The sequence below is a fragment of the Centruroides sculpturatus genome, unplaced genomic scaffold (genome assembly GCF_000671375.1).
Source record: "Centruroides sculpturatus isolate CEXI.00-Female unplaced genomic scaffold, Cexi_2.0 scaffold742, whole genome shotgun sequence".
Classification (NCBI taxonomy): domain Eukaryota; kingdom Metazoa; phylum Arthropoda; class Arachnida; order Scorpiones; family Buthidae; genus Centruroides; species Centruroides sculpturatus.
The window spans coordinates 125,712-151,536 of record NW_019385044.1 but is presented as its reverse complement, the minus strand read 5'-3'; the positions used below and the strand labels follow the sequence as shown (position 1 = coordinate 151,536).

The following is a 25,825-nucleotide window of genomic DNA, read 5'->3' as shown; positions in this document are numbered from 1 at the left end:
AAATTTTGGTGGTTAAAGGTCGAGGGTACAGGAAAATATAGAGTGGACGTGCGTCATATCTCCAGTTGGGTCAGAATTTATGACGATTTTACTCGTTATTCGTATTTACAATTTTTTATAAAACTTTCAAACTTAAGCTTTTTGCTACTTTATAATATCAATTAAAAATACAGTATAAAATTTATTTTTAATAAAATATCGTAACAGATGGATTCCCCAAATTTTGCCGGAAAAGTTAAGCAACCCGTTGCTGGTATTTTTTATTTTATTTTTACTTTTTTTTTTTGCTGTTTATTTTCGGTAGTTCTATTTAAATTTTTTTCTCAATATACGTATGAAATATATTTTTCTTTGTATATTTTGATGCTTTTGGAAAATAATAATGTTTTCTATTGTATTTGGATTTTCATATGTTTTGCTTGTTGTATGAATTTTACGTACCCACCAGTAGTCAAGCGGTTCCGTTCCCTGAACACTGAAAGTTCGGTCGTTGGTTCGCGCCTGGCCAATGGGATGGCCACGTGTTTTCCGGATTTTCTTCACGTTTGTAACACCTAAATAGGGGCCAGTTTTCCATATAAAACATTTTCGGCAGATCGCCCGTGCGTCGCGTTGCCGTAATCGAATAAAACCAAACAAACCGAATAGATACATTGTAGACAAAAATTATTGCAATTTTTCGGCGATTTATTTCTTTGTTTTAATGTTAAAAAAAGGAAATCAAAAGGAAGGAAATTAGAATGATTCACTCGCTCCCTCTTGGTACTTTCAAATTATCGATTACAGTACTGTACTTTAATCCAACATTAAATCAAAATTACGATGAAATGTATAAAAATTCCAGAGTACTCTCCTGATAGTATATAATTATGGTTAAATATTTTATTATTACTTCAATTTTCATAGGGAAAAAAAACATGCAAAATTCTCATTTCTGTAAGATTAAACATTACAAAATTAACAATCTGATTACAAATTATATTGGAAAACAAGCTTTACCTTAGATAAATTGTTTTCCTTTATTCTAAACAGTCCTTCAATTGATATCTACTTTGAAATACCTGAAGTTAACTCAGAACTATTAGTTTCAGTGTTAACACTCTTCCTATTCAGACAATTGAATAAGACCTTGTAAGCTTTCCTGTATTCTTTACTCATTACAACATAAATGACAGGATTGATGATGGCGGTGAAGTAAATGCAAAGATAACCGAATATATTTAAAACGGGTAAACTCTTCTCTTTCTTGAATATTTTCACAAAAACAACCGGAAAATAACAAATGATAAAAACGATAAAAATAGTTAAAATAATTCTCAATAACTTAAGATCCTTTGTAATTTTCTTCTTTTGCCTTTTCTCTTCGCTTGTCATTTGAATTTCTTCTTCCTTTTCTCCGAAACAGCATAACTTTGACCAATAACTTTTGCTTTTTTCCTGCTCCAAACCGTATTTTCTTCTTAAGTTCCTTTCAGATCTTCTAACAGTTAAATATATTCTAGTGTAACAGTATATAAACACGGCGCTGGGTAGTGTGAATGCCATAGCGTACAAGAAGTTTTTCGGAGACTTTCCACCCCTTTCTAGAATGGTGCACGTACTTACTTTATAACTGAAACCAAAACTACCCCAAGCGCCAAAGGCTGTGGGTGTTAAAAGTAAAAAAGAACCTACCCAGATGCTGAGGATGATGATAGCGATGTTGTATTTTGTGTATATCTTATCGTATCGCTTCGGGTGTACAATAATAACGTATCTGTTTATAGTAATGGCGATGACTGTAAAGAGAGAAAGGCCAACGTTAGAGTAACGAAACATGGGATAAATCTTGCATAGTGTATCACTGTACGGCCATGACTTGTGTATAAAAGTCGAAGCTGCAAGAGGGAAGGTGAAAGAACAGTAAAATCCATCCACAATGCATAGATTTATGATGAAAACTGACGTGGCATTTCTAAGTCGAGGTGATTTCAGTAGAGCGAGTATAGTGAGTAAGTTACCAGTCACTCCGAATACAGTATAAGTGATGCAACAAGTTGTAGCGAAGTGTAACAAAGACGACGGATACGTCTGGAACAATGTAACCTTATCGGTGAGGTTTTTAGAAATATTCGACACTATTGGGCTTTCTAGTTCCATCGTAGCCATTTCTGAATTACAATACAAGCAAGAAACAACCTTTCACTGGCAATTAATTACATAAAAGTAGTTAGAGAACAAATGCCATAACGTTATCAGTTCGAAATAATTGCATAATTTTCCTATGAAGGAACTGTTGTAGCTTTTTCCGCTTATCCTGTCTCTATTACTAAAATGAATATATTAATATGGAAATGAATTTAAAAAATATGTGAAATATTCAACCTTTATTTATGAATTTAAACATCTATAAATATGAACATTTTATCACCTGAATTATATTAAAGATAATAATAGATAACAGTTTATAAAAAAAAATATGTCTATATATAACTTATGATGATAACGATCTCATAATGATTTTCTATATATATATTTTTTTCATTTTAATCTCATAATAATAATTAAAAATAAAGTACATTTTTGTATTCTAGTGTATTTTATGAAGAAAGGAAGTGAATACATCTGTACTAATTTTTTTTTTTTAAATCGATAATAATTAATTGATAATAATTATTTAAATTAAATTTCCAGAATTACCATAAAAGTCTATGTAGCATAATCTATAGCAAATGGCACCCAAACTAAGGCCCTCGGGGCTTTATCCGGCCCACAACATATTTGACACATCACTTAAGACAGCAATAGGCTTACTATAGCCTAGTCCTTGTACAATATTATCATGTAATATGGTTTTTGGGCTGCAATTTGAAAAATTGTAGACCTATAAATTTCCACTGTCGTCCGTCTGTCTGTCTTTCTTTAATCTCGAGAAGAGAATTAAATGAAATCCGACAACAGTGTGGAAAGCTTAGAGGCAGAAAGCCTCGATTACTGTATACGAACTTCCGATACAAACCGGAAGTTACGTTATTTTAATTCAAAAATTTTTTCCCTGTAAGGTGTTAGATAGATGACGTCACGACTCTGTTTCTAATGGAAAGTATTATGTACAGGGGCAAGACACTACCAATTTCAGGCGGATAGCATATATTTTTAATTAAATTAAATAAATTTAAAAATTATGATTAAAAATTGCAGCCTGGCATTAAATAATTGCTCGTTACATTATATAAACTTATAAAAGATTAGATTAGTTTACGTTTGCAAGGGCCTAGCATTATATGAATTCTATTGTTATATCGTAATTAATTTGTTGAATCGCTGGGCCCACTAGTGCCCGAGTAGGCCTAGATAAAACCACCAAACACTGGTACTGTAGTTGGTCGTGGGTTCGGCCACGTGGAGTTTACCGGGTTTTCTTGGCGTTAGTAATACCTAAATAGGAACCAGTTTCACATAAAAGATTCTCCCTTGGCAGATCGCCCATGTGTTACATTACCGTATACGAATAAAAATTAATAAAGCCAATCTACCCAGTAGGTAATCATTACCTTTTTAAATGAATGGTTTTGAAATAAAAGCAGGAATTAGCTCAATGAGCGTAATTACAACCATTACGAACAGATATGGCCCATAATGGGGTCGTCCTGAATGAATAAAAATGAGGAAAGACGATCCAGAGTGATACAACCCATAATAAATTACATTTCAAACTTCGGATCTGCCAAGAAAAAAACACTTGAGAATGTAGATCTTGATTTCTCTTGATTCGAAATCGATGGCTCGCAGCAGGATAGCCAATTAATTAATTTAATATTAAAAATATAAATACGCATTATTCTCGTTTATATCACCACAAAAATCAGTAATTTGTAACTGAACGTATATATATGCCAGGACTCGAAATTTTCGAGTCGAAAATAAAGAGGATTTGTAAAACGTTTATAAAGGTTTGCACAGGTATTTTTGACCCTAGGATCCATCTTGTGGACATTAAGAGGGCGTTTTTGGAAATCTCTTTATGAGTTTAGCTAGGCCCAGAATGGAACGGACAAACTCCGACCTCCCGTAGGATAATTCATAAACTTTCTCGACTCGTTTGGATTCGATCTCGGGTCTCCAGAGCGGTAAACCGTAACCTTAACCGCTCGGCAATCCGGCCGATCGCACACTTATTGTAATATTTTACACCCCGCGATTAAATATAATTCTCATTTGTAAACGAAAAATGTTATCACAAATCAATTAATGATGCGAATGTCCGAAATTGTGTTTAATTAATTGATGGAAATTGTGATTGCCAGAGTTTCTTCGGCCGCCAATTTAAAGATTTTTAATCCTTGAAATCGGTATTTCCACTTCCCGGGACGAGGATCTCAAGGGTTAGATTTGTAGGAAGCGAGTGTTCGGGTTGTTTCATTTGTTGAATTACAGAGTGAGAGACTTGTATTCGACGAGTGAAGGTTAAACGGTAAATATCTTCGCATAGAGTGATGTTATGTCCGAGTGTGAGTGTTCCGGAATGATCCGACTTTCTTCCCGAACAGTGTTATGAGAGAAGCGAAAGACCCGACCTAAGCTAACGGGTCGAACAATCTCCATGAATTTTTGGAGGTCCGTCCGGATACGTCGGTCCCCGTCCCTTACCACCCGGCCGCCCATTAATGGGCTTACTAAAAGAGGTTCTCTTAGTACACACGGGGCTGAAAGAGTTAAAAATTAAGTTACCTGAATTAATTTACACCTACGTTAAATAATTTAAAATAAACATTTATAACACCCCGTTTTAACGTTTACGTATGTATATTTAAATAATTGAAATAATGGCCGCTTCGGCGCCGCGATCGCGGGGAAGCGACTTTGTGACGAATTTTGTTTTGATAATGGAGATTACGAAGAAGAACCATTTTGATCGATATTTATTTCCCGTTTAAATCACAAGATATTTATATTTTTTAAAAGAAAGGCATTAAAAATGGACTATTCTTGCCATTCGAACACCAAAGAGGTGGAAGTGAAGGAGTGCAAAGATGAGCACAAACCAGAAGAAAAGGCTTACGTTGAACCAACGGGGAACAACAACAAAATGGTGTTCAAAATGCCACTAATTATTGACAGGAATAAGTTATTAAAGCATAACGTTTTAGACAAAGAACAACCACTCAATATGACCAAACAGAATTTGGACGAAGCGGAAAAAGAATCCAATGATTCAATGGAAGTAAAAGAAAATAAAAAGACCGAATTACCTTACGTCGAACCTTCATGGGGTGGAAAGCCAAAGGAATCTTACGCTTTCGAGGTGCTGAAAAATGGCATCATAGTATCTACCGTAGACGTATCCGATAGATCTTACACCGTTTTTGGTAGATTGACTAGCAGTGATATTACTCTGGAACATCCATCCGTTTCCAGATATCACGCCGTCTTGCAATTTAGATTAGAATCGAGTGAGGAGAATCCCAAAGGTCAGTATTAATATGCATCTCGTGCATGAATTTTTTTAATTGAATAATTAGAAAATATGTAAAAAAAATGCCGGGTCTGTATGTATTTTTAAAGGTTTCTTCGAGTTTTCATGCCTTTGCGTTTTTTTTTTTTTTTTAATTTTTTTCCGTCTCGGAGCGCCGGGATGGACTTTTTTTTGTGCCGTGCGGATCTTGCGGGCGACCGGACGGCGAAGGACCGAGCCGCTCGTAGAAGTTTTCGGGGACCCGATGCGCGAATCGGTGTTTCGACTGCCTCGGTTGTCCGGCCGTTTGTTTTAATCCGACAAAAAAAAAATAATCTAATTTCTTTCTTGGGATATCGGTAAACTGACGTGCGTGTTACGTTGATGTCGCCGACAGAACTTTAATTGCCGTGGGATGTGATGCGTGTATGCTAACGATAAATCGATTAACGGTTTTAACACTTCGACATTTATGCAATAAATTAAGTGCGGTTCGTGTAAAAATTATGAGAAAACTGCGCTGTCGGATTAAGTTTAATTTGGATGATGCCAATGAGTATTCTTGTTACTTGCGTGATCAAAGTAAAGAGCATAAAGAGCATAGATTTATCTTCATTCGTCTTTTTGGTGGATGATTTTAGTATTAGTATTTAGTAACTATTTTAATATTGGTGGCATTTGACCCAAAAGGTTGATTTGTCTTTCGAGCCAAATGCCGTCAATTTGTGAGTACCATTGCATTTTGAATTACCTTAATTCTCGGAACTACCTTACTTTTGGCTTTAAGTTATGGGTACGAGAGTAGATTTTTCCAACGGGATGATGCCTCTTTCTACATTTTGCAAACTATTGAACTTTAACCCGATTAGAGGAAAGAAAGTGATGATAATGAATTGGCCGGTCTTGAGCCCTAATTTAAATTTCTTGGAGAATTTGTGGGAAAAATGTCTTGTGTTTGATGTGCTGTATAGTCTTTAGTATAGTTAAAGCATAAGGCATTTCCACACAGTATTAGGAGCAAAATGCTTTCATTTATCATAAATAGATATAGAGGCATACCTCGACTTACGTCGNTGTAAAAAAAATGCCGGGTCTGTATGTATTTTTAAAGGTTTCTTCGAGTTTTCATGCCTTTGCGTTTTTTTTTTTTTTTTAATTTTTTTCCGTCTCGGAGCGCCGGGATGGACTTTTTTTTGTGCCGTGCGGATCTTGCGGGCGACCGGACGGCGAAGGACCGAGCCGCTCGTAGAAGTTTTCGGGGACCCGATGCGCGAATCGGTGTTTCGACTGCCTCGGTTGTCCGGCCGTTTGTTTTAATCCGACAAAAAAAAAATAATCTAATTTCTTTCTTGGGATATCGGTAAACTGACGTGCGTGTTACGTTGATGTCGCCGACAGAACTTTAATTGCCGTGGGATGTGATGCGTGTATGCTAACGATAAATCGATTAACGGTTTTAACACTTCGACATTTATGCAATAAATTAAGTGCGGTTCGTGTAAAAATTATGAGAAAACTGCGCTGTCGGATTAAGTTTAATTTGGATGATGCCAATGAGTATTCTTGTTACTTGCGTGATCAAAGTAAAGAGCATAAAGAGCATAGATTTATCTTCATTCGTCTTTTTGGTGGATGATTTTAGTATTAGTATTTAGTAACTATTTTAATATTGGTGGCATTTGACCCAAAAGGTTGATTTGTCTTTCGAGCCAAATGCCGTCAATTTGTGAGTACCATTGCATTTTGAATTACCTTAATTCTCGGAACTACCTTACTTTTGGCTTTAAGTTATGGGTACGAGAGTAGATTTTTCCAACGGGATGATGCCTCTTTCTACATTTTGCAAACTATTGAACTTTAACCCGATTAGAGGAAAGAAAGTGATGATAATGAATTGGCCGGTCTTGAGCCCTAATTTAAATTTCTTGGAGAATTTGTGGGAAAAATGTCTTGTGTTTGATGTGCTGTATAGTCTTTAGTATAGTTAAAGCATAAGGCATTTCCACACAGTATTAGGAGCAAAATGCTTTCATTTATCATAAATAGATATAGAGGCATACCTCGACTTACGTCGTTTTCCTGGAACCAATTACCGACGTAAGGCGAGGTATACCTGTATATATATTTTTATTAAGCTTTAATTTCCTTCCAAGATTGGGTTGTTTAATTTGGAAAAAATTTAATATGCAAATTTTGTATGTTCTTTCTATCACAGGAAATAAATTATGAAATTCTTTGAACCTTTTTTGTATATTACAATTTTTACATACATTAAATTTTTGTGTATTATAGTATTTTAATTATATGCATTTATATTTTCATTGTCTCTTAATTTTTGTTGGCCAACAAAAGTGTATTAAATTTGTTCAAACCTATATGTGTTACATATCATTTTGATCAGCTCAGTACAAGGATGACCCAAAAATTAGAAAATGTAAAAGTCACTTTCAAATGGAACGTAGAATGTGCAAAAATCACAAACTTTTCCATAGACTTTTTGGTGAGAAATTTCAGCAGCAAGTGACAGTTGCTATGGCAACTTGGAAGCCAAAGTAGGGTGTTTCCTGTTTGATTTGCAAAGTGTTTCTGTTTTTACTTGATTTTTAACACATTTGATGCAACTTTCAACACAAATTTGGAACTAATGACAAGCGTTTGCATATCATAGCACTGCTGATCTGAATAATTCATTGTTTTTTTTTTTTTTTTAATTCTTATGCCCAATAAAACTCTGCATTGTCGACAAAAAATTTTCCTAGTTGGCTAGACAAAAAAAATACTGACATTATCTCTGAAACATTCAGATATTCTTGGACATCTTGACATTTTTATATATAGGTCAACAGATCGGAATTTCTTGTATAAACATTTCCTCGCATATAGAATATAATGTTTATTTAACCAATATATTTTGGCTAAGCAAGCATAATAATTGTTAAAATTGATGATAAAAAATATTTAAATATTCATTTATTTAACTAGATATTTAGTTGATTTATTTCATAAAAAATCAGTAGTTTCTATAATAATTTTCAAAACTAATGTAATCAATTCAATTTTGATTACATTAAAATTAATATACTGTGTTTTTAAATAATTAATGATAATTAATATAATATTTTGTTTTTTTAATTCTTTCTGCCTATTGGGTAATAGATGGTCTTTTCTGGGTCCACAATAGGGATAGCCAGATAATGAGAGATGGAACTTGACATATCTGGGACATGCTACCCTTGATAAATTTCTGGCATTTACTGCTCAGATTTGATCCCAGATTCCCCAGAATTAAAAGGGTTGATGTCTTTACTGCTTTGGCCATTCGTTTATTCTGAATGCAACTTTTATATATCAACAGAAGTAATTTTTCCATGCTATTGCTAGATAAAAATTATCATATGATACTTGATTAAACACATCGGTATTATTAATAAAAAGGATTAATAGGTTAAGTAAGGCATTGGTATTATTAATGATTAATGGGTTAAGGCAATGGAACACATGGGCACTCTGCCAAGGGATATTCCTTTCAGAAGACTGGACGCTGTTTAGTTGTTAGACATGTGACAAAAACATGGAAAATGCAATGTAACCAGCCTGCTTCAGGCATGAACCCACAACCAACTACCAGTGTTCAGTGGTATTAATCAAACAGCCATTGGTGGGAAAAATTTCTTTTAACTTTACCTAATTCTCAATTTACATAAGTTTGTCAATTGTTTGGGAAAGTTTTGTGTAAAATGAAATTGTGTAAACTGAGAGTAACAGTTAATGAAAAATAGAGTAATGTGTTCCAAGGTTATGTATTTTCCATATGATTGTTAGTTTTGCTTCACACAATTTCAATTTACACAAAACTTTTACAGAACCGATCTATACATAACTTAAGTCAAGTGTTAGCTGCATTATTTTTGAGACGAATACATTACCAGTAAAAATCTGATAAACCTTTATGTATCTTCTTTTTAACAATCAAACGATCAATAAAATTTCTCTTTTTCAAATGACTCCCAATAGACACAATTTTAGTAGTATCCCAGTAAAATTGGAGACTAGATGGCCAAAGCAGTTAAGTGTTGGCCTGCTGCTCTTGGGAATCAAGGATCCAATCCAAGCTATTGAAAAATCCCAGAAATTTTGTGGGTAATCTATCCCAAGTATCCCAGATCCTGTCCCCGACCACCCAGCCTTATCCAATTTTTATAACAAAGTTATTATCTGATTGTGTAATATCCATGAGAACTTCATTGCTACTTAGAGAAGATATCATACATTTTACAATGTGCAATGTCTTTTCTAAATATCAATGGCATTAAAATTGTATTTATCAGGAATTCTATGATTAAGTATTAATTTAAATCTGCAATTTTTGTAGTTAATGTTTCATTTTTAAGTATTTTTTCTTTCTCAATACTTTGTCCCAGAAAGATTTCTACTATAATATCTAAATTGTCATCAACTTTGCATTTATGGAACAAATTTTCCAGCAGCTTTTTTTATCTATGGTGTTAATACACCATTTCTTCCTGTTGATTTATTAAAACTGAACAATGAAGCATGACTGTGGAATCAGAATTGGAAACAAATTCGTTGCCAGAGGAGTTAATAAAAACAGAACAACTCCAACTCCTATGTGTTTATTATGTACTGTACTTTATATTAAGCTCCTAATAAGCACATTAGCATCCTATCTTGTATTGTAGGAGCCTCCTGTAATAGAAGATCCTATTTTATAATGATCTCCTACTTCATAATCTTTCTTTCCATATCAGTAATTACTGTTGATTTTCTGTACAGAAATTTATATTTGAAGATATTCTGTTAGCTAATTCTAAATTTTTATTGTCAAATGGCTAAAACGAAGGCTAAATGTAGTGTTTTTTTTGAATATTTTAATATAACCACAGATGGTAAACATTTTGTGTATTAGTGTGTAGATGAAGATGAGAGTGGTGGTAATTAAAAATTCTGAAAAAGATCAGTATTTTCAGTTGCAGTAAGAATGCTGGATGATTTAATTATAAAATGCTTAAAAACTAGCACTTGATTGTGATGAAATACCATACTGGGTTAATATAATCAAAATATATTTTAAATTATTATTTAGAAGCAGGAATCAGAGTTGGACTTTCTAAAATTTGATGAGTCAGAGTTAGAGGTTTGGTTTATCAACTCCATAACCTTGCAGTTTATATTATAATTTGTTTAATATACAGTGGTACCTCAGGATACGAAATTAATCCGTTCCGAAACTGAGATCGTATCATGAAAATGTCGTAAGGTGGATCATCTTTTCCCATACGATTACATGTAAAACCAAATAATTCGTTCCAACGCGAAAAACATACTCAAATTAAAGCCAAGTAATACATTTAAAAAAATAACTGTAGTAAGAAAAACAAATGAATAATGCGAACTAATGTAACGTCGTATGGTGAGGTTTTGTTCGTATCGTGGAGCAAAAATATGTTCGAATTTCATGTCGTATCCTGAAAATTTCATATGCTGGGGCGTTCGTAACCTGAGGTACCATTGTATTTGCCTTCAACTTCAATCTTGTCCTTGTACAGAATAGCAAAGATTTTGCACTTGGTAGTTGAGCTTCTCCAAATTCTTTGAGATGGTTTGATACACTCTTGCTTTGATATATTGCCATGAAAGGATGCCTTAAATATTTACATCTGGAGAATATGCAGGTCTACTTTCCAGATACTTTCCACAATGCAAAGATTATTGAAGATGAAAGCAAATGTATTGAATACATTGTAATATAAATGGCTCTAAATGCTAATATGAATATTTTAGTAAGATTTGCAAAGTCCTTTGAAGTTTTAATAAAGCATTGAATGTAATAAGGTTGGTTGGTAATAAGCAGAAGTTTTAATGTAACTTTTATTAAATTAATAGTACAACTATTTACAGAGAGCACTTTCAAAATAAATGTCATTTAATTAATATACACACTAATTCTGCCAATCTTCATACCATTTTTTTAAATCAGTTTTTCTGCCCATTCTGCATTACTTGTTCAAGTGCAATCATCACAGGATTTTTACATTTTACTGATTTGAATATGTTGCCCTCTGGTAGAGTTTTCATTTTGGTGAAGAGAGTTTTTATGAGTGAGATATGACAAATAAAGATGATGTGCAGGTATCTGATGTTCTGTTTGCCAGATATTCACTTAAGAGAATGTGATTTTGCATGATAGAGAAATCAGTTTTTTTGCTTGCAGAGAGGAGACTGTTTTTGTTGTACTGTATTACAGAGGTGACCGAGAATATCACTGTGTGACTTCTTGTTAATGTGTGTGTTGTTGAGAACAGATTTGTAAATGCATTAGACTTTCTCATCAAAAAAATGATGAGGTTAAAAGACATTGTAACAACTGTATTCGAAGTAATGCAGAATAGGCTGTTAGAATGTTTTACTAATTTGTGTAACTACATTGTGTTTTACTACATTGGCAGAAGTGTGTAACTGCAAAAGGTGCTTATTTTGAGAAAGGTCTTCTGTAAATACATAGGCTGTTTTTTTTTTCAACCTCCGATAGTCCATAAAAAAAAAGACAAGTGTAAATAACAAAATGAATTTATTAACAAAAAGTTAGATACAAACATGGTTACTTTTCAACATAATTACCGTGAAGATTGAGGCATTTGTCATATCTGTGGATGAGCTTTTCCATTCCTTGTCATAGAATGTTGTTGTCAATGGCTTGGTCCTAGATGGCCCCTAACGTTGTTTTGAAGATCGTCATTAGTCTCAAACCTCTGCCCTCCTAGCCACTTTTTCCGTTCAGGAAAGAGGTGGAAGTCACTTGGTGCTAAATTGGGGCTATATGCTGGGTGTTTAAAGGTGGTGAAGACTTCCACCCAGCTTGGAACTTTTTAATGTGTGAAGACTTTCACCTCTTTCCTGAACTGAAAACTTGGCTAGCATGGCAGAGTTTTGAGACCAATGATGATCTTCAAAACAACATTGTTAAGGCCATCTCAATTCACTGGCGGCAACATTCTATGACAAGGGATGGAAAAGCTCATCCATATATATGACAAATGCCTCAATCTTCATGGTAATTATGTCAAAAAGTAACCATGTTTGTACCTAACTTTTGGTAATAAATTCAGTTTGTTATTTACACTTGTCTTTTTTTATGGATCATCTGAGGTAAAAAAAAAAACAGCCCTTGTACTTGTGCTATTAACATAAAGAATTATATTAAATTTTAAATACAGATTCTTCCAAAAAGAATACTATTGTTTTAAATTACTGTAATTATGTTAATTACTATCCAAGAAATATGAGACACACCAATCAATAGCATTACCATCTAAGTTTCATCTCCCATCTGCATTCAAACATCTTGTCTTCTACACTGTAGGACGTGCTGTAAACAAAAATGGTGACTCTGCAACACAAGTAGGCTGTGGGAACTGTAGAATTGCAGATGGAATGGGAGAAGGGGCAATGGATATACCATAGCAAAGAATTTGAGTATTGATCAGACGTGTGCTATGTGACACAAGCTGTACACATTAAGAAGTTTTAATGTAAAAATATGAAATTTGGACAGTTTTCCAATGTTTTAATGTGTGTTATGACATTCTCGGATAATACTCGTAATTAATATAATTACTGTAATTTAAAATGGTAACATACTTTTTTGAAAGATCCTGTATTTGTCTGAAAGATCACATATAAATGAATCACATGCTGATGGAAACCAATTAGCATCACTAGAAAATTCTTACTGGGTTTTGAACTTGGTTATTTTGATGGATACTAGTAACAAAGGATTTATTGATATATGAGACTCATTTTAATAATTGGAACCCTTATACAGAGTTATTCTTATATTACAATTACTTGATAATCAGCATTACTAAACATTGATTTTGCAATTATTACAAGTTGTTAAGATATTTTTCATTTCAGGTTTTTACATTTATGATTTGGAAAGTACCCATGGAACATTTTTAAACAAAGAGAGATTACGACCAAGGACTTACTACAGAATGCATGTTGGCCACATGCTTAAGTTTGGTGGAAGTAGCAGAATGTTTATTTTACAGGTTTGTTCATATAAATTTATTACTTGGATTTAATTATGTTTAAATTAGGTAAAAAGAAGGAGGTGCCTGTGCAGAACTATTACCTGAAGGCCATTCCATAAAAAGACCAATGTTAGTTTGATATTTGTAAAAAGAATGGGCCTTGGAATGACTGAAAAATTTTGATTTATTAAATTTTATTATATTTTTAAACGTTTTTTTTTTTTGCTATACAATTGTTCTAATTGCTTGTACAGCTACTTATGCAATGTTTTCTGCATCTGTACATTGGTTTGAAAATTCTGTACTCATCACCTCTTTAAGCAGTCCAAACAAGTGATAATCACATGTGAGATCTGTTGAATGTAGAGTTTGTAAAACACTCCACATGCAGTTTTTCCATGAATGCAACTGTCTGTATAAGCAATAGTATGTTTTTGTTACAGAAGAACCCTGTTACATTCAATCAGGATGATATGCTGAACCATGACTGGTGTTACATTCAGCTATCACATCCATTGTAACAAGCCAGTTTTTCTGTAAAATGCATTCAACTTCAGCTATTGATTGTGATGTGAGCTTCTCCTGGTTTCTGATCATATCTGTAGAAGTCATGCTACCTTCAAACTCTCTATGCCACTTGTGCACTTGCTTGCATTCTCATACTAAGCCTTCATTTTGTAATGAATTTTTGCTTCTTTACCCCTTCACTACTAAGGAATCTGATAACAGAATGACACTCCTCCCTGGACATGACTCAAATGAGATGGCCATCTTAGGATTGCTGCTGTAACATCATAAATGTAATCAGATACAGTTTTCTAGTACCACCCACTTTCCAGATGTCCTTCAACAATGTTGCCAATTTTAAGAAAATTACACAAGTTTTAAAATTTTTACATACAATTGAAGGTTTTCATTTGACTGATATATTATATCTACCATTTTTTTGTGATGGAAAGCTACTTATTTTTAAAGTGCCACCATTAAACTTTTGCAATTTTAAATGTTAAAAAACTTGGCAGACACGTTGTTTAATTTTTAAAAATACAAAAAATTTCGCAAACTTCTTTGCTTTCCTTCCGTCTTTTTGTGTCCGTCGGCAGTCCAGAACAAATTTATATGCGGAGACAATAAAATACAATGAAGTAAATATTAATATTTAATTCATTTAATGTATTTTATTGTGAATTTGACTAATCTTCAGGGGACGCTGTTCCAGTTTGCATATTGTTGTGGAGCCGTAGCCTGTAAGGAAAGGCCGTCTCAGCATATAAATTTGTTCTGGACTGCCGACGGACATAAAAAGATGGAAGGAAAGCGAAGAAGTTTGCAAAATTTTTTGTAAATTTTTTTTTTTTTTTTTAGATTTTACAATTTTATTGTCAAAGATGATAATTTGACAATTTCATTCAATCACTTATGATCTGATCTATTGTTTCTGTTTCATCTTTATGGACATGCATTATTATTATGATATTATAATTTGACTTTTACAGTCTTTCTTTCAATAATGTAATTTGTACTAATGACCACTTCTGGGTTTATTTGTTCTAATGAATTTTCCTTCTTTTAGGCTCAGAAAAAAAGACTTACAAAAGGATTCTTTAGTAAGTTTTTTTTTTTTGTAATGTTTGACTTTGGGGACACTTTTGTGCATCTTTTGTCATGGATTTCATTCTTTGATGCACTTTTCTTGTACTTGAGATAGATGCAGAAGCAAACTTTCTTTTCAATGTCAACTTGATTTCATTTTCATAATTTTGCACTTAAGTTAATGATCTGAAGGACAATCTTTATCTTGTTTTCCTCAAAAATTTATGATGCTTCTGTGCAAAGAAAAACTTAAAGAAACAAACAGTTCCAAAGCTGCAGGACTACAGAAAAACATTTAAGAGAGAGATTTTGATGTGTTATATGAAGTTTGGAATGTTAATGTTCTGTTTTGAAAAGCCAGAAACTTTTTTATATTATTAAGTTAATCAAAATTAAAGAAGCCTAATTAATTCAGATGAAAATGTAGAGTAACTATTATANTTTTCTTCCTTGAATAAACAGTCTGTTTAATTTAAATTATTTTTTTAACTTTTTAATATTGTTATAAAAACATTAAATAGGCATAAATATAAATTTGTCAAAGTCTAAATGTATAAAATAACATTTGATCAGACATTTAGAAATTTGGGATGCATAATATGTTTTGAAAAGCCAGAAACTTTTTTATATTATTAAGTTAATCAAAATTAAAGAAGCCTAATTAATTCAGATGAAAATGTAGAGTAACTATTATAAAGAAGAAATTAGGAAGGAAAAATTAAATTAAAAACAATTTTTTCTATTATAATTTGTTTCTGCATTAATATTTTCTATACCACTACACACAGCAATTGATTTTGTTATTTCTATAAATATCTATAAAGAGTATGCATCTTTATAAACAGCCATATTGATTAAAGATTTGGCTCAGAATTATAATTTCTTAGACTGAGTTTTGGTTATCAAATTAGAATAGATCCTTTATAGTCTAAATTATTGATTACTAATTAAATAATTAATAATTTTGATAATGCATTAAATAAAATTTATAATTTCTCCAAAAAACTGGTGTAATTTTTAAATCCATTTGTATATAAAAATTTGAATAATTTTTGGTCTATGATCAATATAATTAAAAGTTAATTTTGAAATTTAATTAAATGCTTCTGGACAAAAAGATTTACTTGAATTCATCTTTTGCTTATTGTGCTGATGGGTTACAAGTAAAAGCTTCATTGCTGCATGCATTTGCCAGAAATTTTTTTATTAATTGTGGCTAATGAAGCATGCATTAAGAGCAAAATTTTAGCAGTAAATGATAAAAGTGCAGTTTAGAATATAGGAGCACAAATTTATATTCATATAGCTGATAACAATTGATAAGTTTTAAAAATCTTTGTTAATTTAATAAAATTGAGATCCTATATCTTGTGCTTTTGTCATTTTATTTTTATAAAAAGTAAACATTTTCATATACATTTAACCAAATCTTGTGTTAAGTAATGATATTAAGCTATTAAAACCCAATTTTATAAATCTAATATTATAAAAAATCTTATTTATATCTAGAGTTAGCCAAAGCTGTCAGTATTAAAAATTATATATTGTGGATTCCTGCTTTTATTATCTAATTTTCTCTCAAAACCAGGGATTTTTTAAACCATTTTTGAGATCCTCACTCAAATTTTTTAAAAACCTTACATAAATACAGAAATAGAATGTAAATATTAGTAATAAACAGTAAGGTCCCATACTGTGGCTATGTATGTCTCATGCATTATGAGGATCTATCTGGAAGTTTGGCATTAAATAACCATTCTGTTTCCGATAAGCTTAATGCCATGATTGACATTACACTCTGGAAAATGAAGTTCTAACTATATAATATATACAAACAAAACATGTAACTCTAATTATAACGTTGAATGACTTCTAACTCTACATCAAAACTAGATAGATTTCTTGAGAAGTTTCCACATAACAGATACAAAACAATATAGTCAGTCTTGTCCTGTGTAAAGAATTCATACTTCATTCGTCATTTGCTATACCTTTAAGAAGTCAGTCTTTAACACTAATAAAATGATTTCCAAGACAACGATTAGATTGAAAGCCAAGCTTTACTCTAAACTTGTCTTATCTACAAAGCTATCTTATCAAACAAGTTTGAAGTAAATGTTGGCAATGTTTCCCCCAAAAGTTAGTTGATCATTGCAAAGATTAAATTGGTGGTTTATTCAAATACTTACAACAGTATGTGGTTAATTGATCTTTGCACCACTTTGTACTTATGAAATATATAATTCTTGTATTCTTAAAATTTTGTTAATTAAAGACTAAAGATTTTTAATATATAGAATTTATAATCAGGGACCATCAGAAGATGAAGAAAATGAATCTGAATATACTGTAACAGAAATAAAGGAAATGAGAAGACAGCAGGAAGAAAAATTGAAAATGTTAGAGGAGAAAGAGAAGTGTAAAGAAGAAGAATCTCATGAAAGCGAAGGAATTGATTGGGGTCTTGGTTAGTCGTAACTTAAAAATCTTTTTTGTGTAATAAGTTTTAATTCAAACTGTTTGTATGGCAAGTTCTCATTTAATGTCATTGATATGTTCTTAGAAACTATGACATTAAGCAAAATGATATGTAATAAGACCAATTTACCGTAGACTAAATCATAAAAAAGAAGATATAATTTGGTTAATAATCTAATTGGATCTGGTTTGCAACTGCCAACATTTGTTTTCTACCTCATAAAATCAATTTGACTGTTTATAAAGAAAATTCAACAAAAATAACTGTAAATGATTACAGGTGTAAAGTACTCTTCTCAACATTATTGTAACAAAATGATATTAAATGAAGACTTGCTATATTTATTAATCAGACACCAAGAATTATGTAAAGAAGTTTGCTTGAAATATCATTAATTGATATGTCTGTTGTCTGTCTTTTCTCAGTATATCTGAGAAAATGCAAAATATTAAAAGTAAAATGTAGAATTTTCACAAACAGATTTTCAAAAGACTAAGCTTAAAATTGTCACTTATTTTGTCCATTTTCAATATGAAAATGGACAAAATTTGGTCTTGTGTTAAAAATTAGACTGTTTATTTAAGGAAGCAAAAATATATTTGATCAGAAATGTTTCTGACTGTTGTTCTAGCCATTTTCAGCTTACAAGTATATTGAATAGTGGAACAAGATACTGTTTTACAGTGTTCAGTGTTCTGTAACTATTATTTCTTTTTGTTTTGCATTGTTCAATGTATTTAAGCTGAAGATGGGCAGAATAATGTCCAGAAATGTTGCTAGTTTAAATTTTTCTTCCTTGAATAAACAGTCTGTTTAATTTAAATTATTTTTTTAACTTTTTAATATTGTTATAAAAACATTAAATAGGCATAAATATAAATTTGTCAAAGTCTAAATGTATAAAATAACATTTGATCAGACATTTAGAAATTTGGGATGCATAATATTTGTTTACATTGGGTTCTCAACCTTTTTTTACCCACGGACCCCTTTTCCTCTTAATTTTTTTTTTTTGTGGACTCCCCGTACATTGCACATAAAAAAACCTTATATTTTTTTGTTACATTGTTTCAAATTGGAAAAATATTTTCATACTGAAGCTCTGAATTTCAAAAAAAAGTAACTGTATTTATGAACTAGCACTTTTAATACCTCTTATCTTGTCAAGATGGAGTTTTGCACAGAACTGAAGGTTAGGGTTAAAATAAATTGATTACCTTTATACCCTCCCTAATCTTCGCAATCTGGAACAAACTGGCACAAAACATTCAGAAATGTCACTGTCAAGTGACATGACGCTTGACATGAAGCTTAATATTTGGACCTGATGGTATAAGATTCTCCTAACAGACCCCAATTTTATAATTTCTCTTTGATCTTTGTCAATGAGATATATATGTTATTTATGTATTCAATATTTTAAATAATTTATATTTTAACTCTTATGCAAGAAATAAGTAATAAATAAATTGACAATATACTGTACAAATTTAATTTTCAGTAAAACAATTGTTCTGAAGTAGAATTACCCTATAGACCTCTAAAATATCACCGTGAACCTCCAATTCAGTATTTTTTTCTGTGAACCCCAGTAATGTTACATGGACCTCAATTGAGAACCGTTGGTCTATATGTATAATATCTTTGCAGAAATAATTGTTATGGGATTGTTCTTAGTTTGCTAGGTCATAATTTTTAATTCTTCTCTGGGCACAGATGCTTGAGTTTTTCAGATTTTATCGTTAAAACAGATCATTTTGCATATTCATAAAAATCACAGAAAATAACCATAATATGTTGAAACAGTTTAAGGAATCAATAATAATGATTGAGACATCAAAATGTCACCATCAGGTCCAAATATTAAGAACACAAATTCAAACAAAAATGGTTGAATTTTTTTGTTCTTAAAGTTTGGATCTGATGATAAGACTTTGATATCTCAAAAAACATTTACTTCAGAATAAAATAATTGGAAAAAAACGTGAAAATTTTAAGAGTTAAAATTCTATTTTCAAATTAACTACATTCTGATAATTTGAATCAAACAACTATACATGCTTATGAACATTCAAATTACATTGACAACTTATGTTTGAACGTTTTAGACATGTAAAATTTATAAACTATGGTTACTTTTTACTATTAAGTTCAATAAAATTTTGATGATTAACATAGAGAGCACTATATCCTACAGTGATGTGTGATATTTCTTATAACTAAACTAGAATAAGAATTAGGAATTTTTTGAAGAACCTAATTTAGTTTTTAGAATAATTTACCACTGTTTAATTGGATTATAAATGAATCGGTTTCTATTATTTAGGTGAGGATGCGGAAGAAGATGCTTCTACAGAAAATCCGTTTGCTTTATCAACACCGAATGAAGATTTATATCTTGATGATCCGAAGAAAACTTTGCGAGGATGGTTTGAAAGAGAAGGTATATTTATATTCAAATCCTCATAATGTTAACATTTCAAAATTAAATAAATTTCTAGACATTATTAGTTGTAATATTTCTACATTAAAATAGAACATTTACCTATATATATAAAACTGATATGATATAGTTTATGCTTAAACATTAGTAATATGTGGACATACAGGATGTACTCATCACTTTATATTTGCTATTTTTAGAACTGAGCAGGCAATATAATAGAATTCACTTATTATCATCAACCATTTAATGTTTAATTAGAGTTATCATGTCTCAAAACATGTAAGATGATAATTAATAAATCTTCAAGTTATGCATACATTGTTTAATTGTTTTAAATTATTTTTTTAATATCGGCATCAATATAAAACCAGCTCTGTAATCTTCTTCTATAATAATGCTGTTTAATGTCATCATGGGCTGCTCATAAATTATGTAACATCGATTTGGGTGGATGGGTACACAGGTAATCATTATGATGTATTAAAAGTGAGTCAGAGTGATTATGTAATATTAGGATCATTAAATCAATTGGTGTTGTTTGTTAAATATGTATAGTTTAAGCTACTCAGATTTGGCCATGACTTTCATTTTCTAATTCACCAAAAAACAAACTCAAAACAAAAAATAAAATGACAAATCTACTATTTGTCACTGCTTTGTATGTTACACATGTAATTAATAAAATAATTAATGTTCAGTACCTTTTGTTGTATATTATTCTTGAATAAAATTAAGAGAGTTAATCAAGGATATGTATTACATAATTTTGGAAGTGGATTTGTGTGATAGTGTTACAGAATGTTATGAGGGTGGGATGGTAGTTGAAAAGTATAAAAATAGCATTTCATAATTTATGGACAATCCTTCAGTTATCATCATCTATATAAGCAAAGTCCCAAAGTAATTACAATAAGTGGATTCTATCCTATTCCCAAAATTTTATCCTTTGCTTTAAATAAAACTTTTATTTTGCATTAATTTTATTTATTGTAATTTTTACAAACAGAAGACAACATAAAAATAATCTCTAGTGTCTTCAGATTTATCCTTTCTATGTTGTAGGAGCATAAAGTTGTATAGAATTGACATTTTTATGAAGGTTCCTTTCCTGTCTAAATGTAAAATTGCTTAAAATGTCTCTTAAATGATGGTATCATTTAAAATTTGATTATTACAAACACACTATCAAATAACTTTGTGTTCTGTGGTGTAGAAAGAACAAATTTTAAAACAAAGATTTCTTTTATGTTGTCTTCTGTTTGTGAATATTTTTAAGAAAATTTATTCTTGGTTTTACTGATTATAATTATTGGAATTTTGTTTTAAGTGTTTAATTTGAGGCTTTAAAACTGAAATTATATTTATGTAATAAACAAAATTAAATTTTTCTCTCCACTGTAACACTNACACAGCCACCGGTTTAAGCCGAGTATTACCCACTAAACCCAACACAATAACAATAATAATAAATCTTAAATTTATAGTTTTTGAGAATTTATATGAAATAATTATTTTATTTGAGAATATGTATTAATTTTTCATATTTTTAGAAATTTTCAAATATATTTTACAGGTTACGATCTTGAATATGATGTAGAAGAAAAGGGATTTGGACAGTTTACATGTAAAATACAGTAAGTGAATATAATTTTCTGAAAGCTGGAATTAGAATAGATCCTTTAACTTTTTATATAAATACATTTGATTCTCTAAAGATTGCCAATTGATACTCCTAATGGGGAATATGTATATGCCGAAGCTTCTGTTCGAGGTAAAAAGAAAGAAGCTGTTGCTGCTTGTGCTCTAGAAGCTTGTCGAATTTTAGATCGTTACGGACTTCTTCGACAGGCCCAGCATGGTGGATGTCATTTTAAATTTTAGTGTCTTGTAGTTATTGTGGCATATTTTATTTATCAAAGTTGTTATATGTATAATATTATAGAAAGCCGCAAAAGAAAACGTAAGAATTGGGAAGAAAATGACTTTTATGACAGCGACGAAGACACTTTCTTTGATCGAACGGGGACTATTGAGAAGAAAAGGGATATTAGAAAGCGCATGTATAGCAAAGAGCAAACTGTCGAAACTTATGAGACATTGGTATGGTCACAACAATTATGCATTCTTAATGTTTACGCATGACTATTTACTATATATTCAGATGATTTCATAACTTCAGGTTCAAAAATTACAAGAAGTTGATAAAGAAATAGAAGAAATTAGTCAAAAATTACAGACAAGTAAATTAGCTGGTGAGAAGTTATGTTTTAATATCAGAAAACATATCTTTTTATCTCCAACTTTATAATTTATGAAATTAAAAATTATATTTATAGATTCATCTGTAATATATGTAGAATGTAGAATATATATTTCTTCCTTCATATTTTTGAATTTTCTTCTTTATTTGGAATAAGAAAAAATAATTTCTAACATATAAGTGAATTATAATTTAGAGAAGAACCTAGTTGCTCAGAATTCAGAAGATGATTTAGACAGTTACATGTCTTCAATCCAGTCGGGATTAATAGATAAAAAGATGCAGTCAAAACTACAGATTCAATTAAACCAACTTCAACAAGAACAAAGTAGATTGCAAAAGTTGGTAGATATTGCTCGACCGGTAAATCTGCCAGCTCTAGAAAAGTTAGTTTTTGTATGAAATCCCAATCTGTAAATTTATTGTACTGTAACCTATATTCTGTTTTGCATGCATCTGAATTTTTTTGAAATGTTAAATTTTATCTTTCTTTTGTATTTAGGCAGATACCCGTATCAACAAATGAGAAAAGTATGAGTGATAAGAAAACACATTTACCAATGACTGGAGCTATGAAAGGTCATTCTTCCAAAAAAACACAAAAAATGGTATTTAAAGTTCATTCTTATATGATTGATCCAAATGGAAAGTCTACTTGTGAGGTATAGACTTGGCGACACTATGAGCAGTTGTGCTTATTACTGCTCTGCTACATGTCATAAGAAACATTTAAATCTTGAAAATATATTTAAGAAATAACACTGAGACTTGTTTGCTCACATTACCAAGTACACTTTTTGTTTGATCACTCATACCAAAAGATCAAATGGAAAGTGATGAGGAATAGACTTGGACATACAATGAATCAGTTATTTTTGTTATCCCACTACACTAATGATGAATGCTTAAATCTTCAGCATTTATTTACTACACTCGAGACGACATTAGAAACACCTTGTTGACATCAAATCTATTCCTCACAAGTGAGATTTGAACAGTCCATACTTGGAGCTTTTTAATTTCTAATAATAAATAATGTAAAAACATATGTTTATAATGTATTTCAATATTTGTTTAGCAACAGACCACCCAGGTTCCAACCCAAATAAAAGGAATGAGTAATAAGGATGAAGAAGAAGAGGAGGAGGAGGAGGATGATGATGATTATGATGCTATTGAAGCAAATCCAGCAAAGGCATCTTCAAATATAGAAGAAATGCAAACTGATACTAAAGAAATAGTTGATACAAATGCTGAGAGTTCCAAAAGTGTGTTAGAACAAAAAGAAGAATCTAAGAAAGTAGAAAAAGAATTGCTCAATAATAAACAGAAAGCTCCAATTAAAGGTAAATATTTATTATAATTGCATTAAGAAAATTGTCAGAGAACTTATAAATGAGATCAATCTTATTTTTATTTTTATTAATGTTAATGGAGGATTTTTCATTGTTTTTTAGTGCAAAAAGTCCGCTTTTTATAAAGTTTCATACATTTCATATGAAACATCTTCCATTTTAATACATCATAGTTGCGACTTTTATTAATTTATTAACATTTCTTCTAACAATTTGTAATTTCACATAAGTTTTTGTATTTACTGTTTACAAATTACAAAACCTAATTGTTAAATTCAGGAAAGAAAGATTATTTTTTTAATTCAGTAATTTTGTTTGGTCAGTCTGTGTCTATCTTAATCTTTCAAAGAACCCAAATTTAAAGTTTAAACTAATAATCTTCATCCTAACCTTAGCAAGGTTAGGATTAAGATTACAACTTAATACACTCTTTTAATATTAAATCTTAGTATCATATATTTTTGCAGATAAGACGATAGTTGAATCATAAAAAAAGACCCCCAAAATCCGGGGTCATCGTATAGGACAGATACAAAGAAAAAAAAATTAGATTGAAAGTTATATAAATTAAATTAAAACCATTATAAAATAAAACAAATTGCTTACCAATGTATTTAAATAGCCCATACGACATTTTTGTGAATAGTCAAGGTCATTACCCAAATGCCCGAATCAGTGTGAATGTTTGCAATAATCGCAAGGCAGTACTGTCAGATGCAAGAAAATAAAATTTGTTCATTCAAAAAATTACAAACAGGACATAATTCTGTATATTCTATACAGAATTATGTCCTGTTATTCTATACAGAATTATGTCCTGTTATTCTATACAGAATTATTATCCAGATGATGATCGCTGATCTAAACTAAACTCATAGGCCGTTGATAACTTGGGGGTCATCTTATAGGACAGATATATGCTAAAACTATAAAATTTTGACAAAAATTTATACCTTGTCTTATTTGTAGATCATCTTATCTGCGGAAATATATGGTATATTGTTTTTCATAGTTACTAAAAGTGTGTTTTAATCTGAAATTGAAAATGGCTTTTATTTATGTTTTCATTTTGAATTCTAAAACAACAAACTTATTTTCATAGGACCTTTATGGCCTCCACCTGAAAATTTGTGCGTAAGACAGTCGAAAAAAGAAAAAGAAGAAAGTAAGAAAAACGTAAGTCAGTACAGAAGTTTTTTCATATTAGTATAAATTTAATTTTTTTTTTATTTTTATTTTTTTGCATTAAGCTTTGAATTAGTTAAAAATTAAAATTTGAAAATTCTCATTAGAATATATGTTGTTCAAACACAAATTTAGCTTAAAACAAGTTCAGTATTTAGCTACTAGAGAGAACATTCTTAAAAAATTTTATGCAAATAATTTTTATTAAATAAGTAATCAATATTCCATAACTTCTCTAAAAAGGGAAACCATAAACTTAGTCTCCATTCAGTAGTTTGTGTATAAGACTTCAGTTAAAGTAAATTAAATCTCAAGTGAAAAACCTTAGTCTATGTCTATAGCTCAAATAATAATGATTTTCTGTCATTTTAATTTGGTTTTGTGTATATTTATTTTTATTTATTTTGAAAATGAAGTTTGCATGCGGATAGATATCAAATAGTAGAAAGCATAAAATTTACTAAAGGAATTATTATTCTATTTAAAAAGTTTTTCAAATGTTTTTGTTCAAAATAAAAAACATTTTATGTTAAATTTTTTTTTATTAATGAAGGATTATTTTTAAGGACGATAAAGTATTTTTATTGCAATAATTTACATGAAGTCAAACTAAAATCTATGATTAGATTTGTTAAATTTTGTTGTCATTTAATTATTTAAAAATAAAGAAAATCTGTTATTTTGAATGTTGAATCTAATTATTAAATTAAATTAAATTATTTTAATCCATCTACAAAACTTAAGTTATATATCAATGTATTACAATTGTAGATTAAATCAAAATATAATTATTTTTTTGCTAGAAATTATTTATATGATAAAAGTATGTGAAATCTCTTCTGATTCCTCAAATTAACTTGATTTGTTTCTCAAATTTAAGCATTAATATTTGAGTCACAAGCCTACTACTAAAGAATAGTCAAAAATTTATATTTACACAAGACTACACAATTTTTAATTGTATATCCATTTTTGGAATTTTTTATCAATGATATACTTTAACATTGTGTCATTGCCAG

At 30.6% G+C, this 25,825-nt stretch overlaps 2 protein-coding genes across 2 annotated transcripts in view; one reads left to right on the top strand and one right to left on the bottom strand.

Moving 5' to 3' along the window:
* Nucleotides 1–878: 878 nt before the first annotated feature.
* Nucleotides 879–2,236, bottom strand: LOC111633833 (G-protein coupled receptor moody-like). The gene has a single exon (XM_023378467.1). The coding sequence runs from the start codon at nucleotides 2,146–2,148 to the stop codon at nucleotides 1,048–1,050; it is 1,101 nt and encodes a 366-aa protein (XP_023234235.1). The 5' UTR covers nucleotides 2,149–2,236; the 3' UTR covers nucleotides 879–1,047.
* A 2,585-nt stretch (nucleotides 2,237–4,821) lies between these two features.
* LOC111633830 (kanadaptin-like) overlaps nucleotides 4,822–25,825 on the top strand; it is a 30,125-nt gene continuing 9,121 nt past the window's right edge. Inside the window, exons 1-12 of the mRNA XM_023378465.1 lie at nucleotides 4,822–5,450; nucleotides 13,370–13,506; nucleotides 17,392–17,548; nucleotides 19,887–20,003; nucleotides 21,580–21,640; nucleotides 21,722–21,864; nucleotides 21,949–22,106; nucleotides 22,186–22,258; nucleotides 22,463–22,652; nucleotides 22,769–22,874; nucleotides 23,345–23,612; nucleotides 24,724–24,797. Coding sequence (XP_023234233.1) covers nucleotides 4,958–5,450; nucleotides 13,370–13,506; nucleotides 17,392–17,548; nucleotides 19,887–20,003; nucleotides 21,580–21,640; nucleotides 21,722–21,864; nucleotides 21,949–22,106; nucleotides 22,186–22,258; nucleotides 22,463–22,652; nucleotides 22,769–22,874; nucleotides 23,345–23,612; nucleotides 24,724–24,797 — 1,977 coding nt within the window. The 5' untranslated portion in view covers nucleotides 4,822–4,957. The remainder of the gene's footprint in view (nucleotides 5,451–13,369; nucleotides 13,507–17,391; nucleotides 17,549–19,886; nucleotides 20,004–21,579; nucleotides 21,641–21,721; nucleotides 21,865–21,948; nucleotides 22,107–22,185; nucleotides 22,259–22,462; nucleotides 22,653–22,768; nucleotides 22,875–23,344; nucleotides 23,613–24,723; nucleotides 24,798–25,825) is intronic.